This window comes from Cololabis saira, chromosome 16, assembly GCF_033807715.1.
Source record: "Cololabis saira isolate AMF1-May2022 chromosome 16, fColSai1.1, whole genome shotgun sequence".
Taxonomy (NCBI): Eukaryota; Metazoa; Chordata; class Actinopteri; order Beloniformes; family Belonidae; genus Cololabis; species Cololabis saira.
The window spans coordinates 27,748,311-27,763,907 of NC_084602.1; the positions used below are offsets into that span (position 1 = coordinate 27,748,311).

General features: G+C 40.6%; 1 protein-coding gene across 3 annotated transcripts in view; it reads right to left on the bottom strand.

The window, feature by feature from the left end:
- LOC133462377 (collagen alpha-1(XII) chain-like) overlaps nt 1-15,597 on the bottom strand; it is a 69,223-nt gene that overhangs the window by 38,866 nt on the left and 14,760 nt on the right. For all 3 annotated transcript variants that reach the window (XM_061743596.1, XM_061743595.1, XM_061743597.1), the window contains exons 14-23: nt 11,513-11,782; nt 7,906-8,172; nt 7,618-7,810; nt 6,876-7,000; nt 4,255-4,404; nt 4,022-4,141; nt 3,761-3,925; nt 2,762-2,908; nt 2,137-2,276; nt 1,460-1,589 (exon numbers count right to left, since the gene is read on the bottom strand). In XM_061743596.1, the coding sequence (XP_061599580.1) occupies nt 1,460-1,589; nt 2,137-2,276; nt 2,762-2,908; nt 3,761-3,925; nt 4,022-4,141; nt 4,255-4,404; nt 6,876-7,000; nt 7,618-7,810; nt 7,906-8,172; nt 11,513-11,782 (1,707 nt within the window). The remainder of the gene's footprint in view (nt 1-1,459; nt 1,590-2,136; nt 2,277-2,761; nt 2,909-3,760; nt 3,926-4,021; nt 4,142-4,254; nt 4,405-6,875; nt 7,001-7,617; nt 7,811-7,905; nt 8,173-11,512; nt 11,783-15,597) is intronic.

Genomic DNA, 15,597 nt, shown 5'->3' on the forward strand with positions numbered 1-15,597 from the left:
GACTTGTGACTACAGACAACACTTGCATACACATTCATGTGAGAGAGTATTATAGGCACGTTTTTTTTTGTCGTCTGCTTTTATTGCCATTCACACGACAAATTAATGTTTATAAGTGCTTTTATAGATATCGAGTCATACTATTAAATCTTTGTTATTCTAAACAGCACCAATAAAACAACATTTGACACCTTAAAAGAAACATTGGCAGAAGTCAATAGTACTCTTGAAAGCAAATGCGATCATGTAAATTCCCATCTGAATTTGCATCCAATAAAGATTTACTACCGCTATCTTCCTACAGTCACACAGTTTATAAAGGGATCAAGATATATTTGTCACTTTTGAAGGTTTTAATAATAAAGAGCAGACCGGGATCACAGACACTGAGAGAGGGAATCCAGAACGCAAATATAAACCAATGAAAACGGCGGCTTGAGGTTTAAGGATGAAACGTAGTCAAGACTAGTCTGGAATATATCACGGACACAGTTACACATCTTAATCAAGCTGGGTTTTTTTTTGTGAGGAATCATAAACAGCCTGGTTTCAGCTGTTTGTGTTCAAAAATTCAGCGTCTCCTAACGTCTTCTACCCTGGAGCCTCTTGTAATAGGTCTGGCTGTATTGCTTGCGGTCAAGTAAGCCTGGACATCCACACCCATTCACTTTACAAAAATGGACTTTCTTGAAACGGGTTTGGTACTTATCCCTGATACAACCTTCGGTACAGAACATACCAGACCATACAGGAGGCCCACCGGTCAAAACAACCACTAATAACTAGGGCTGTGCGATTAATCGATTTTAAATCTAAATCGGATTTATTATTCAAGACGATGTTAAAAAAAGGAAAATCGATTTTCCTTTTTTGCAGCTGGCTGCATTACAGACAGAGCTCGTCTAGTCATCTTTGTTTGGTCAAGAGAATTGTAAATGTTGTCACTTTACTAAACTCAAGGAGGATTTACAGTGTCTTTCAATTGCACTTCATTCCCAAAAGGGAAATTTGTTTGCTATTTTTCTTTAAAAATAAAGATAAAATATTTGAAACAATTTATTCCATTGTCTTTTGTAGTTTTACCAAAAAAATCGAAATCGAAATTCGGGTTTTCAGAGAAAAAAAATCTGGATTTTATTTTTGTCCAACTAATAACTAATAACACCTTGGATCAACACGTTTTTTATTGCAAAACCAGCCCTTCCTTTGAACGATAGCACATCCTTGTTGATGTCTTATGAAGCAGTTTCTTCTGTGGCCGCCGATACTTTTCTCCTGGAAAATCAAAGTTGAATCCAGAGTGACCAGACTAGTGCTTTAGATTAAAGGAGGAAAATCGTTCAGATCGCTGGACAGGCTCAAGTTGCAGAGCTTTAGCTGACTGAATTTTATTACGCTACTCGGATGGAAGGTGGCTTAACGGGTTTTACCAAAAAAAGCAGAGAAACAGGAGACTCACGGGTGGTCTCGGATCCTCTAAGAGGCTCGCTGCTGTCCTCTCCCACCACAGAGTACACGTTGACCAGGTACTTTGTCAGCGGGTTGAGCCCCTGGAGAACCACGGTGGTCAGACTGCCGTCCACGAACACCTAATAAAAGAGTTCACAATCAGACAATGCTAACGGTAACATGTAGCAGTTCAGATATTCGTCTGTTATGTCTTCGAGTCAGAGCTTGAATTCAGGGAGTACTTTAAACAGCATGTACCGGTAAATGATTACATTCACGTTTGGATGTGAAAATATACACTACAGATATGAAGTATGTGTCAGTTACACAGCCAAACAGCCAAACAGTCAAACGTTCACTAGAATAACTTACAAGCACTTCATAAAGCTTTCACACTCAAATCAGACAGCCATCTGGGATATATCCTTCATACATTCAATCTTTCTTTGGTCTGTATCAAACTGTGCTGTATTGAAAGCAGCACAACACGGGCCAACAGAAACAGGAAGATGAAAACAGAAGTATCAGCGCTGTTTCCAGTGGGATGGGGAAACAGTGGGTTAGGACAGCGTTAAGCCAACATCCCATCAACACCCACACAGGGAGATGCTCGGAGGTTAAAGCAGCCAGTGCTGGCAGCTGACAGAAGCTGTTTTCTGTATCGCAGCGGTTTTACGGCGTGGATACCTGTTGTGGGCTTCCGGACGGAACCATGTACTCCACGCGGTACCTTTCCACGGTGCCTTCGGGAGCCGTCCAGGTGGCTCTGAAGGACTGGTAAGTCACCTCGGATGTCACCAGATTAGTGGCTGAATCTGGAGCACCTCCTATTTGGAAAGTAATCACAGAAAGGTACAGACGGCTGTATTAGTAATTGAAGAGGATATTTTACACAGTCATGCAAGATTATCCCCGTCTTAACTTTAATTGTAGGTAAACAGTCACCGATTCAGCGTTACTATGTGCTTTAACAAATGCCGATCTCTTAACCAAGCTTGGTAGCTTCAGATAAACAGTGAATATGTCTCTGCGGGTACAAGTTTAAACAGAACTTGCAACACAGAGACACTGTACTTATTGAGACTATAAAGTCGCATCCAAGACAAGCAACTCTTTAATTTGATTAAGGAACATACAATTTCCTTTTCCAGGAAGACAGAATTAATATTAGGGGAAGCAGAGAATCATTGGATCTGCTATAATTTCCTGCTTTTTTTTTTTTCTTGCTCTTGCAGTTCAATGTGTTGCTTTTTATTGCTTGAAATACTTTGATCAGTCAGAGATACGTGTATTCTGTTCAACTCAAACATACCTGGTCCCTTCACGCTGTTGCAAAGGTTGTCAGTAAGACTGTCCACAATGTCCAGCAGGAAGGAGAAATCAGCCACGTTGTACATGTGGATCTCATCCGGGTCGGTGGCGATGGACCTCAGCTCGTTCTCATCTGCATTCTTCACACCTTGAATGATGAAATGAATGAATGATAAATAGCGGTATTACCAGTACTCGAGTTGTAAAAAAAAAGTCAGGGGGGATGGTGGATTTTATCATATGGGGACAGATAATTTGTGCTGATTACAAATAATATAATATATTACAAATAATAGCACTGACCAAAACACCTGCAGAAATACTGCAGGAATGACATAGCAGCAGTTAAATGCAGCCTTCTGTAAGCTTTAAATATCCACTGGGCTTACATCAAATACATCAAAACACAACAATAAAAACAGTTTTCTGAACTTATCAATATGCCTCTGTCCTTCACAGGATAAGTAAAATGGATCACTGCAAAAACTCAAAATCTTAACAAGAATATTTGTCTTATTTCTAGTTAAAATGTCTTATTTTAGTAAAAAAAATCTCATAAGACTTAAAACAAGACTCATCACTAGAAAAAACAACAATTTGCACTTGTTTCAAGTAGATTTTCACTTAAAATAAGTAAAAAAATCTGCCAGTGGAACAAGATTTTTTTGCTTGTAATAAGAAGATAAATCTTGTCCCAATGGCAGATTTTTCTACTTATTTCAAGTGAAATTTTACTTGAAACAGATGAAAATTGTCAAATAAGTTATTTTTCTGGTGATGACTCTAAATGCTGAAATAGCAGTAAAACCACATTCATTGATGAAATGACATAAGGGATGGAAAGGAGGGATGGCAGTTTTACAGGGGGGATGATTTTGACCGTTTTTATTTGAGGAGGGATGCCATCGCCCCTCATCCCCCCTCAACTCCAGTACTGGGTATTACACACTTGATACGTGCAATCTGTTTGTGAAACCTTGCAGAGGGGAAGCTTACTTACCAATGGCATAGAGCTCGATGCCCTCGTCACGTAGTTTCTGAGAGCTGAGAATGATGTCATCCTGCGATTTGCCATCAGTGATCAAGACACCTATTTTGCGAGCCTTGGGTCGCATCCCAAAACTCTCTTTGAAATTATTCTGGAGGATGAAGTTCAAAGCCAATCCTGCCATGAAGACACCACAAACAATTCATGATGAATCAGACAAAAACAAAACACATACGTGGGTAAAAAAATCTTTTAGTTGACGTTTTGAAGTACCTGTCATGGTGTTTCCACCTTTGTAGGGCAGGTTAGTCACAGCCTGCATCAGGGACTCCTTGGTCCTATGAGCGTTCAAGTGCCATTCAGTCTTTGGGTCTCCGCTGTACTGAGCAAGCGCTGCAAACACCATCAATCTTTTCTTAGACCAAGTCAAAAAATCTTTGTTTTTTCGTGAATTTGTAATCCCAGATTGCCTATAACTGCTTTTCCTTTATTCTGTGTAAACCCACCAATTTGGACGCGTTCAGGACCAATCTCAAAGACTCCCACCGCACGAGCGATGAAGGCTCGGATAGTCTTGAAGTTGAGACGTCCGATGCTCCAGGAGCCGTCCACCAGCAGCACGATGTCGGCCTGGGCGTTGGTCCGACACATGGCGTCTGACGGGGCAAAAGTTCATGCGTCACGGTGGAGCAGAGGTGTCAGTTTTAAAACACACTTTAATCCAGCTTTTATGCACATCAAACTGTGTCTGTGGTGAAATATATTAACGGAAGAGGTGTACAAGGGAATGGAAAAGAAAGGTGGAAAGAAAAGGTTTGTTTGGTAAAATCACAACACTTTGAACAAAAGAAGATGGAAAGAATCTACAGAGCTCATCAAACAGCGTCACAATCATTCTGAATGTAATTTTGATGTTTTTCAGAGGAATTATTTGACAGATTCCTCGATGTCCCAGGTGTTCTGATTTTCATCTTCCTTTCTGGTGCATGTCGAGGCAGGGATTTTCTGCATCCACATGTTAGTCTCACAGGACGATCAGCAGAATCTGCCCATAATGATGTTTCAAAGGGCATCCGCTGGAGATGACGCTGCCCTCCAGAGCAGCAGGGTAATATCTACATCCTGTTTCCCAACGCAACAATATGATCACAGGGGAGGGCATCCAATCCTCGGTACCTGAAAGAGGGCTGCAAATGTGCAGGCGTGCAGGCAGATGTTGCACTAACCTCCACTTGCTGAAAACTGAAAACATGTTATACACTTGGCTTGCAAACTGCATTTGTCACATAGAAAACAAACCTGCAGAGGTCACATGATATGCCTGCAAAAATACCTTTTATTCAAACAGGATAGCTCTATTTAAGGTATATTGACGAAATAATAATAATAATAAGATTCACTACTTTCCCCTATTTCATTTCAGTGAGGAATAAGAGGATGTTTCATACCTGAGATGGCTGTAATGTATCAATATGGGCCAGTTAGCTCAATAAACTTAAGGGGAATTTTATTTGCAAATGACAGACTGTTGTTAGAAATATCTTGGCGGCAAAACGGAAACTTTCACAGACTATGTTTTTATAGGACTGAGACGTGCTGAATCTGTGGCTTATTGTCCAGTAAATGGATGAGAACATGCTGAAGATGATTGCGACGGCAGTGGAAAGTCTGAATAGTGTCTAATGCCAGTCAAAGCAGAGAAGAACCTTGACGAAGAAGAACAAGGATCTTAATCCTCGTACAGGTTCATTCAGTGGTTGCCGGTCCTGACGTTCTCACTTGGGGTCAGACTTCATGGTATTTTTGCACTATCAGCACTTTGGAGCCAAATACAGAGGAATATTACGTAATTTTCCTTCAATACCAAGCTGGTATTATTGTAGGTGGACTAGTATTCCCCTAGTTCACCATTTCTATCTTGTCTCTGAATCCAAATATGTTCCCTCATAAGGGCTGAGTGGTCAAAATGACCTTTTCGGTTGACAACACAGCATTTTTTTCCCTCTTCTCTCACTTGGTGTCTTTGCCATGCTCTGAATCACCGGGTAGTTAAACATTTTACGACTGCAAATAGATTATGCGTGCATGGCTCGTATCTACGCGGGCCGTGCCTGGACTGGGAATAAAAAGAGGAAGCCCGAAGTGACACAAAGTAGGAGGCGAGAAAAGGGCAGACATATGGAATTGCCATTACATCTGTTCCCGCGTGAGACAATTTGCTTTGAGGAAAGCCATTTAGAGAACCCCTTCACCTTTTATATGGCATAGGTTTACAGTGTACTTTCCTATATTTACAATGGGATGTTTTCTGTTTGACCGCTGCTCCTGGGATGTTCAACAAACTGAAGACACTGTCTTATAGGCAGAGGTGGGTAGTAACGAGTTACATTTACTCCGTTACATTTACTTGAGTAAGTTTTGGGAAATTTTGTACTTTTAGGAGTAGTTTTGAATCACTATACTTTTTACTTTTACTTCTCATGACATCACTGAGTGATTCTTTGGGAAAAATGTTTGTTTATGCATGTTTTGTCACATATACACAGACTCAAACACACATGAGTTCATGGGCTTGTTCTAGTTCCGCCTAAAAAAGAAAAGTACAAAGGTTTGAAATTTTGTGCTACTTGTGCTTAATTAATTTTTTTATTCTGTTATTATTTTATTTATTTTATTATTTATTAAAGTACTTGAATTTACTTTAAGATTATTTTCATTTAAGCTATTTTTTATTAATTTTAATGTATTTTATTGATTTAATTTGATTAATTTTTTTATTTGTTAATTTTAACATTATTTTGTACTTTTGTCTGTTTGAATGGTTGTGTTAAGAAAATAAATCAGACTTTACTCAACAGTTACTCAGTACTTGAGTAGTTTTTTCACCAAGTACTTTTTTACTTTTACTCAAGTAATTATTTGGATGACTACTTTTTACTTGTACTTGAGTCATATTATTCTGAAGTAACAGTACTTTTACTTGAGTACAATTTTTGGCTACTCTACCCTGACATAGTAACAGAATGAAAATAACATTTTGGTTCTTAGCTTTCTACTCAGCTCTGTTGTCTAAAAGCAATGCAGTACAACTGAATCATAGCATTTTAAGGTAGATATTGTGTATTACTTGATGGCTCAAAAGTGGGAGGTTCAGGATCGTCCATGTAAGTGGTGTTCTCCTCTCCAGCCAGTGGCATGCTCTCCCCTCCTTCAAACATGCTAATCACATTGACTGTGTATTTGGTATCAGCTCTGCAAAACAGAAGAAAGAAAAATGATTTTCCACACATAACACATTCAAGGTTTATTATTGAGCTTTATTTCGAATATGCAAATTAGAAAGAACAATACTAAAAAGTTAAAAAAAAAAAAAAAAAGACAAGGCAGACCTCGCAGATCCACCAGCATATTCGAAAGGGAGTAGGATTGAAGTATATACTTATCAGGTCCTACCCCTAAATCTTATATTCATTTTTCCAAAATAGCAAGAGAACCAATGAGCTTACTTATTAAAAACCATAATATAAGTCTATATATCAACATAAATATATATCCATTTACCAACATATCTACATATAGCTATATATCCATATATATTAACAGAGATATACCCATACATAAATACTGTATGTATAATATATCACTATATATCCATATACATACATATATATATATATATATATATAACATGTTTCCATAATATTAATCTATATATCTACACATCTTAAATAAATCTATATATATATCTACATTTTTATTCGCCACTGTATTTTGAGAAAAAAGTTTCTTTATATCTTTTTTATCTTTTTATCTTTTTTAGGTTCATACAACAAATGAGAAAGAAGAGAGGAATCAGACTGGGGACCCACCTGAGCTCTTCCAGAACCACAGTGTTGTCATAGGGACCGACCTCAAGTTCTCTCTGGTCGATATTATCCTGAACAGGATGGAAGGTGACTTTGTAGCCCTTCACGGCACCAGGAGCATGGTCCCAGGTTACCCTGAAACTAGTCCTGGTGGGCTCTGAAGTGTGCAGATTCCTCGGACCTTTGTACGGTGACACTGGAGAGGAAAGGAGATGTGAACATTTAAGGCGCTATCGTCATCGGGACCGAGACTGGCCCTGCTTTCTAATGAAGTTAGTGAGGCCAACGTACGTGTCGTTCCTTCTCCTTGCCTTGCTTTGCCCTCTCCAGACCGGTAGACCGGCAGAACCGTGATGTCGTAGGTGGTGAGGGCAGTGAGGCGCCTCAGGACGGTGGAGGTGTTGCCACCGGGTACTTTAGCAGCGAGCTGGCGGCCTCCCGCTTGCGGCTTGTAGGTGACGCGGTAGTTGAGTACGTTTCCAGGCGCCGGTTGCCATGTCACCTTCATGCTCCTCTCCGTCTCGTCCGAGACAACAATTACTCTACCAGCTGCCGAGACTGCAGGGGGAAAAAAATAAAGAGGAATGAATGAAGCAACATATTTCAGACGGGCCGAAAGGTAAATATATAATGTAAGGGAAAATGCCAAGTTTGGGCTTTTTACGGATGGGGGGCTTTTATAAACTGGCCCTCAACCCCCTATATTTCCACTATACCTTTGGATTTCCTGTTGGTACGTAACCTAAACAGTAACATGCTTGGCTACCTCCCTGGGTTTCATCTGGATATCTACTCAGCTTCCAGATGCCTGTGAATTCTACTAAAAGGTTTCCAGAGGCACACGTTACACAAACACATTTACATGATTGATGGTGTTTAGTTGGAAATTTTGAAGTAAGGTTTAGACGCCTTGAGAAAAAACCCACTGTGCCTATTTCCCCATTGAACGTCTTTAGCTCTTTAATACCTAATGGTTTTACCGCTAAGCTGTAAACTAAAACATTTTGTATTTCAGCCTCTGAAGAAGCTAGAAACCATTCAAGAGGTTTAACCACTGGTGGACAGTAACGGAGTAAATTTACTTGAGTATTGTACTTAAGTACATATCCAGAGGATTTGTACTTTACTTGAGTATTAGATTTCTTTGGTACTTATTACTCTTACTTGAATACATTTCCAAGACAAATATTTTTACTTTTACTCGAGTAAATTTCTAGGAAGGCTGAAAAGTACTTGTTACTTTCAGGTCTGCTCTTTTTTCTTCTTCCCTAAAATCCTATTGGACACAAGCTGTTTTTGTCAAAGGAGGAGACCTATCACAGTGCACGCTCTCAGACAGACATTGGGAGACAGTTTGTTATGCTCCATATTGCTATATTGTACTGGTACATGTCCTTCCTGTAAAGTTAAGTGACTTCAACAGTGAGTTATTGAAAGCAGAGATGTAGTTTTTTGTAAAGCAGTGGTCTTTGAGGGGGATCCAGACTTAGTTGGATGGTGCAGGTTCATTTGGTTTCAGTTCATGATTGTTAATAAACTCTGCATCATCTGCTGTCCTCTTATGATCCCATTCATTTGATTTGTTTTTGGTGTTTCTGCAGGTTTTATATAACATTGTGGTTCTAAAAGCAGCACATCAGTGCAGCTGGTTTCAAAGAGTTAATTCTCAGAAACAAGAGTTGAAAGATCCTTAAATTAATTTAGAAAAAATATAGTAATTTACTGATGTGGAAAATAAGAAATGTACTCTTACTCTTACTCTTACTCTTACTCTTACTTAAAGTAAATGTAAAAGCATTTACTTTTGGATACTTAAGTACCTTTAAAAGCAAGTACTTTTCTACTCTTACTCGAGTAATATTTTGATTGAGCTACTTTTACTTGTAACGGAGTAAATTTTGACCAGTAGTATTTGTACTCTTACTCAAGTACTGGGGTCGAATACTCTGTCCACCTCTGGGTTTAACCTCCTGCTTCGTCTTGTAAATTTCTGACTCTCCCTTTACTTCTCTCAGTATTTGTGAAAAGAAGATGAGAATATTATGTGCCTTGAAAATGTTATTATGGTGCCCTAGTTTTGAAAAAGTAAAAGCTCTCACATGTCACATCAGTCATAAGTTGTTAAGAGCTTGAAGGGCGAGTGTGGACTGTCAGATGTTACGAAACGATCTAAGGAAAATATGCAGAATGCTCGACTTCAGACGAAGGACTTTTATGAACGGAAAAAAGAAGCACATCCAAGTCTGTAGTGTGTGGCTCAACTCAAAGAGACGTCTGATTTATGTAAAGCACCAGAAAATGGAGAAACACATACTTGTGCAAAGTAGGGCCGGGGTTAGAGGAGAGACGCGTCAGGTCAGAGCTGTCTCGTAGTCCTATTTGATGTGTATACCACCTTTTTTAGTTTGACAGAATTAATAAACTCTAAAGATGGTTGGAAATAATTTTCCTTGAGCACATTCCATCGCACTAACTGGTGGACTAATCCCTCCCAACTGGTGCAAGTTTCCGCTCAATGTGCTTTTCTCATCCAAGCATGAGCGCAGCCTAACAAGGGCGAGGCCGGGGCCTATCTGTTCTGTATCTCCTGTGAAAACCGTGTGCAGGTGTCTCCGCCATTACATCACCTCCACAACACTCATATATGACATATATGCCGCGTTCGAGAAGCGCCCGTTAAGTCTGCGCAGTATTTATTGCCTTGATGAAGCCCAGAAGGTATGAGATTATCTTTAAAGTATGTAGAATTTAATGAATACCAACTGGCACTTTCCTACATAAAACACAAAAAAGAAGCTTTTACAATATTATAGGACTACGCATTTTTTAGACATTAAAATCGTAAATGTTTAACATGTGGGAGAAAACAGTGCAGCTTATGAGCTTATTCTTAATGGTTGTGATATTAATCAAAGTACAGCTTTAACTCAAACGGGCTGCTTTCCAGGGCTTCGTCGTATGGGACTCTGAGTGCCCACCATTGGTTCCTGCTTGCAACTTTTAAGCTTTGGAATAGCCCAGTTTATCTATTTCCTCACACACAACAAGACAATATTTTTGCTTTACTTGGTGGATTGATAATGTTTCATGCCGCAGCTATCTGATTACATGTGTTATACCAGAGGCGTTCAATAAACGAGACAGCCCACTACGGTTCGGTTTCCTGTATCTGTGTCACGTGACTGCCCCGCCCCTTTAGGAGACCGGAAGTAGGTCCCGAGTCTATTGAGTCCTATGGGAAAAGTGAACGTGAGCACAGATTATTACCAATTCCTTCGCCCCATAGTAACCTAAGTAAATATGGGACCCATTTTTCAAAAGCCACAAACCTTCTGAACATTCTGACACCAAAATGGCAATTTTCAGACCGATAGATTAGGAGAAAATTAACTTTGTTTGAGGCCTGTCTCTGTCTGAGCAACACACTCTCGCGAGATTTGGCTCTCATCGCTTTCCCATCGGATAAAATGAAGTTTAAAACTAAAATAAAACTTGCTTCTTTGCTTAATAATACTGTTATTTTTATTATTTAAGTCTTTTTGGAAGAAAGTTGTACTGTATCTAGTGTTTTATGTTCCAAAACGATGTGGGGAGAGGGGCGACCACGCCCACTTAGGAGACAGGAAGTGAGGTCAGAGGGGCGGCCACGCCCACTTAGGAGACAGGAAGTGTATACCATTTCATACCATTGGCAGTAACGGTAATGCGCTATCTTCTGTATAGAGTATCTTTGGTTATACTACGGTTTGGCCTGGTCTAGTTTCTGCTGGACGAAGATGTTTTTTCATTCTCAAACTACCATCCCACTCAGACAATAACACAGTCGTTTGACTTTTACTAACATCATGTAAAGGCACTGACCCCAATGGGAAAAAAATGGGATGTATAAATAACTTACTGTCTGTAGTTTCCTCTCCAACCAAGGGCTGGCCCTCTCCGCGCCCGTAGACGGCAAACACCGACACCTGATAGCGTGTCTCTGGGGTGAGCCTCTCCAGAACTGTGGTGGTGGTTTCTCCTGGTATTGTCTTCTCGCCAGACTCATCAGTAAATAGAGACTTCCACCTGATCCGGTACTGGCGAACGTTACCCGGAGCCGCAGCCCAAAGTACAACAAAACTGGTGTCCGTGACGTCTCTGGTCACCAGGTCCCTGGGTGAGCCAAGCTCTGTGGGTAGATGAACAAACAGACGTAGATCAGAGAGCTAATCGGATTTATTTTTGTTAACCGAGACAGCTTTCTTAAGAGTTTCCTTGTTTAGATATCATTTCATGGCATGACAGTTGGAGTAAGACAGCGGTGCTGGTGCTGGTTTCTAATATATGACGTATAATGGGACACAAAATGGATAAAAGGAACAAGTCCAACGATAAAACACCAACACTAACTTATTTATCTCTGCTTGAATCTGTCACAATCTGTTTGAGAAACTTCATTTTCTGCAGGACGTTTGGAAAAATATCTGCAGAACTAATCACATATCCTCAGCATCTCTCCCGGCAGCACATTAATTTTCCATTAAAACAGAGGAAACCAGATCCACAAAAGTGTGTTTTCTACAAATGCAGATGTTGAGCTCTCTTCCCCTTGCCTCCCATTTCCTGGGGGACTATTGTGAAAGGAGAAGCACAAGGAAGTGCAGAGGAGGGATCTTTGTGGTGGTGTTTCATGAGGAGCGGCCAGCACATGCTTGGCAAGGAGGAAAACCCACGTCGAGGTGTACTCTATGGTCTGGCGTCCATATAATGCTGGATCCACCACAGGATGGGCTGCTCATATATAGCCTCCTACTCAACCTCCGGTTTCCTCATCCAAGCCTCCTGAATCCCTGCATGCCAACAGCTTATGACAATATAATCATGGGCACAGCAGCAGCGTGCAGGAGGGTGGTCCCATTCATACCTCATCCATCAAACCTCACCATAATGAGGTTCAATAAAAGAAACAGCCAATTGTAAAGGATGTCGTTGACCATAAATCTACCAATAATCAAATGCATGATGATTTAGAAGTGTTTGGTCACAGGACATCCACTTTATCTATCTGTCCGTCTGTCATCACCCTACAAGTCTTCTCCAGTCTCAGCATCCGTCCACTCATCCTGGAAACGGATCTGAACACAAATAACAGCTGACGCAGGCCTGCCAAAGCAGAGTGATCGGTAGCCACTTATCCAGAGTAATGGCCAAGGACACAAACTAATGAAGAGTTCCAGATTTTGGAGAGCCACGAAAAAAACAGCGTGGGCCACTCACTAAAAGCCGGATCGTCGCTTGAAGAGATTTATCTTTGCAAAGCAGAGAGCAGCGGATAAACTTGACTGACTTTTCCGGCTGTTTGTGAACCAAAGGGCAAGAAGATTGCAAGATAATGAGTTTTGCAGACTGGGGCTGACTTTTCATCAGTTCTTGCAGACAAGCGAAAAAAAAAAAGAAAAAAAAAAGAGAAAAAGAAAGAAGAAAAAGAAGCAGAGCGCGCATACACAAAACACATGGTCCACAGACGCTGCACCATCTTCACAGCCAAGCACGAAAGATTCATCAATTATTTGGTGGTTTTTCACTCGTGTTTGGTTTAAACAAATGTGTTTGTATCTTGTTTCATTGTTTACGCTTTCAGTTGTAAAAATAATAAATGCAAAAATTTAAGAATTACAGCATCTTCCATGAAACACCACACAGTCCATCATAATTCATTGCATGCATCAAAGGAGGAAGGGGGGTGGGGGGGGCATAAATTATGATCTGGGACAACTGCAGCTCACATTCACATCCATGTCTACAAAAATGAAAAAAACATACAGGAACAAGTGAGGTTCATCCTCTGCAGGACCTTTGCTGACATAACCCTCACGTCTGCAGCCAAAGACACCTGAACTAAGAAGAAAAAACATGCGTGGCACCACGCTGGGAAAGGCATCACTAAACACACTAGCATCTTCTCTGCAATGCCCTAATGTTTTAACAGACTGCTCTCTGTTGTCTTAATGCACAAACCCCGTATTAAGGATACTTTAAAGGCTTCAGTTAAAAAAAGAAAGGTTGTTGAGTGAAATGAGTCACCTGGGTTTCTGACTCACTCAGTCCTGCTTTTTTTTTTTCAAAAACCATCAAAACACATCGTGCCATCACAGCCCGGGCACATGGGTTCAAACTTGCCCTTTTTTCTTTTTTTTTCTCTTAGTTTACTAACACAAAAGCGTTAGCCATATATATCAAAGGTCTTCAGTGTCTTTCGGGCCAAGTTTTTCTGTCCCAGGCCCTTTACCTGAAAGGACCTTTAGAGTGGCGGAGAAAGCGAAATCTGGACGGAGCACTGATGACACTGACGGAGATGTGCCAAAGACATCAGTTTAGCAGGAAACCAAACAAAGCTGCAACAATTTCACCTGTTGCTGTGCAGCTCTTCCACTTAGGGGAAGCAGAAAGAATCTGTGCCACATGTGAAAACATTTGAGGTGCAATGGGAGTAGTTTAGTGTTGTGCTAAGTGTTTACTATTGCAGTTCTGGGAGATGAACATATGTCCTCTTTATTATGGAAACAGCTTTTCATTCACCAGATAACCTGGAGGGATTGTAATTCACATTTTGAAGTTCCATTTTTCATTTTCTTTTTCTTCCACTCCCCATGTCTCTGCCTCTGCCTGTCGTTGCCCCACCCTTGACGAAGATGAACAGACAGCTTTCTTTAAAAGCCAGACAGACGGCTCCCTCAGCTTTCAAGGTTCTCTTAGGTAACATCTTCCACATGGTCAACCAAACTCCCTCTTCTTAAGTAAATAATTTTCCCATATTTGTATATAAAATCCCCTTTTAGTATGTTCAACTGAGCATTCCCTGTGACACCTCTGTGTTCCTTCTGAGCCATTTCAGGATGTTTCTATCCACCTCAAGGCTTCTGTGTTGGCTGACATCCTCTGTCAGCCACAACGCAGGCCTTTGTGCGAGATATTCACTTCCAGTTCTTGCCCACGTGGACTTCACGGAGTGGGTCACTCAAAAAGAAGTGGCACTCGTGACAATGGCATCGTTGTTGTGGCGTGCTTTTATCATGACAGCTGTACAGACACAGCTAAACAAAGTGCTTTGTCACTGAGCTTTTTTCCTGTGGGGGTGACGGCTGATGACAGCACGGATTTGACCGGTGGAAAGCGATGCCGTAATCAAAACCTGGCTCTTTGGTCAATGTGGGAATGGTAAGAAGAAAAAAAAAAAAAGCAGATGAATCCGTTTAAAAGAAACAGCTCCTTCTGCAAGTTAACAAATAGTCATTGTTACAGTTGTGAGGTCAAACTAGTGACCTGGTGTGTTTATACAGGAAACAAACATGAGTTGAAGCCTTCTTAGTTCACATGTCCGCAACTCTGATACATGTCCAGGTGGAAATCAGATTGTCCTAAAGCTGCCAGGAATGTTGGAAGCCAAAATTGAAGACCAGTGAGTTCTTTACAAATTTCATGTTCAATAGGATTTCTTTGATATATATATATGCGAGTGCTGTACGTGCTGATTTCAGAGACGGGTCCCATTTAGATTGAGCAAAGCTCAGGGATGATTAGAGACAGCCACCAGACTGTTTTCAACTTGGCTCTCAGGATGAATGAAAACGCACTCCTACTTTTTCCTACGACTGCAAAGTCACTATTTGATCTTTAAACACCCAAAGAAAGAACAAGTAATTGAAACCAGCCAACCCCGATTTCTGCTGTGCCTCGTATTGGACGGCTGCCAGAGGAAGGAAAAAAAGGGAAAAGAACAATGCACTTTAGCTCACCACAATCAATCTGCTTGGCATGAACGTACATGCAGATCATTTATTATACAGCCAAATGCAGAGACAAGTATAGACCATTCACTTCAGTCTTCCAATTAGCTCAGGAAATTGTGCAATTTTCATACACAGTTATTGGTTTGGCACCCAACAGTGGAGCTGACTAGAAAACAAAACAGTGTTATTCTCTTCTGCAGTACAAAGTACCTTT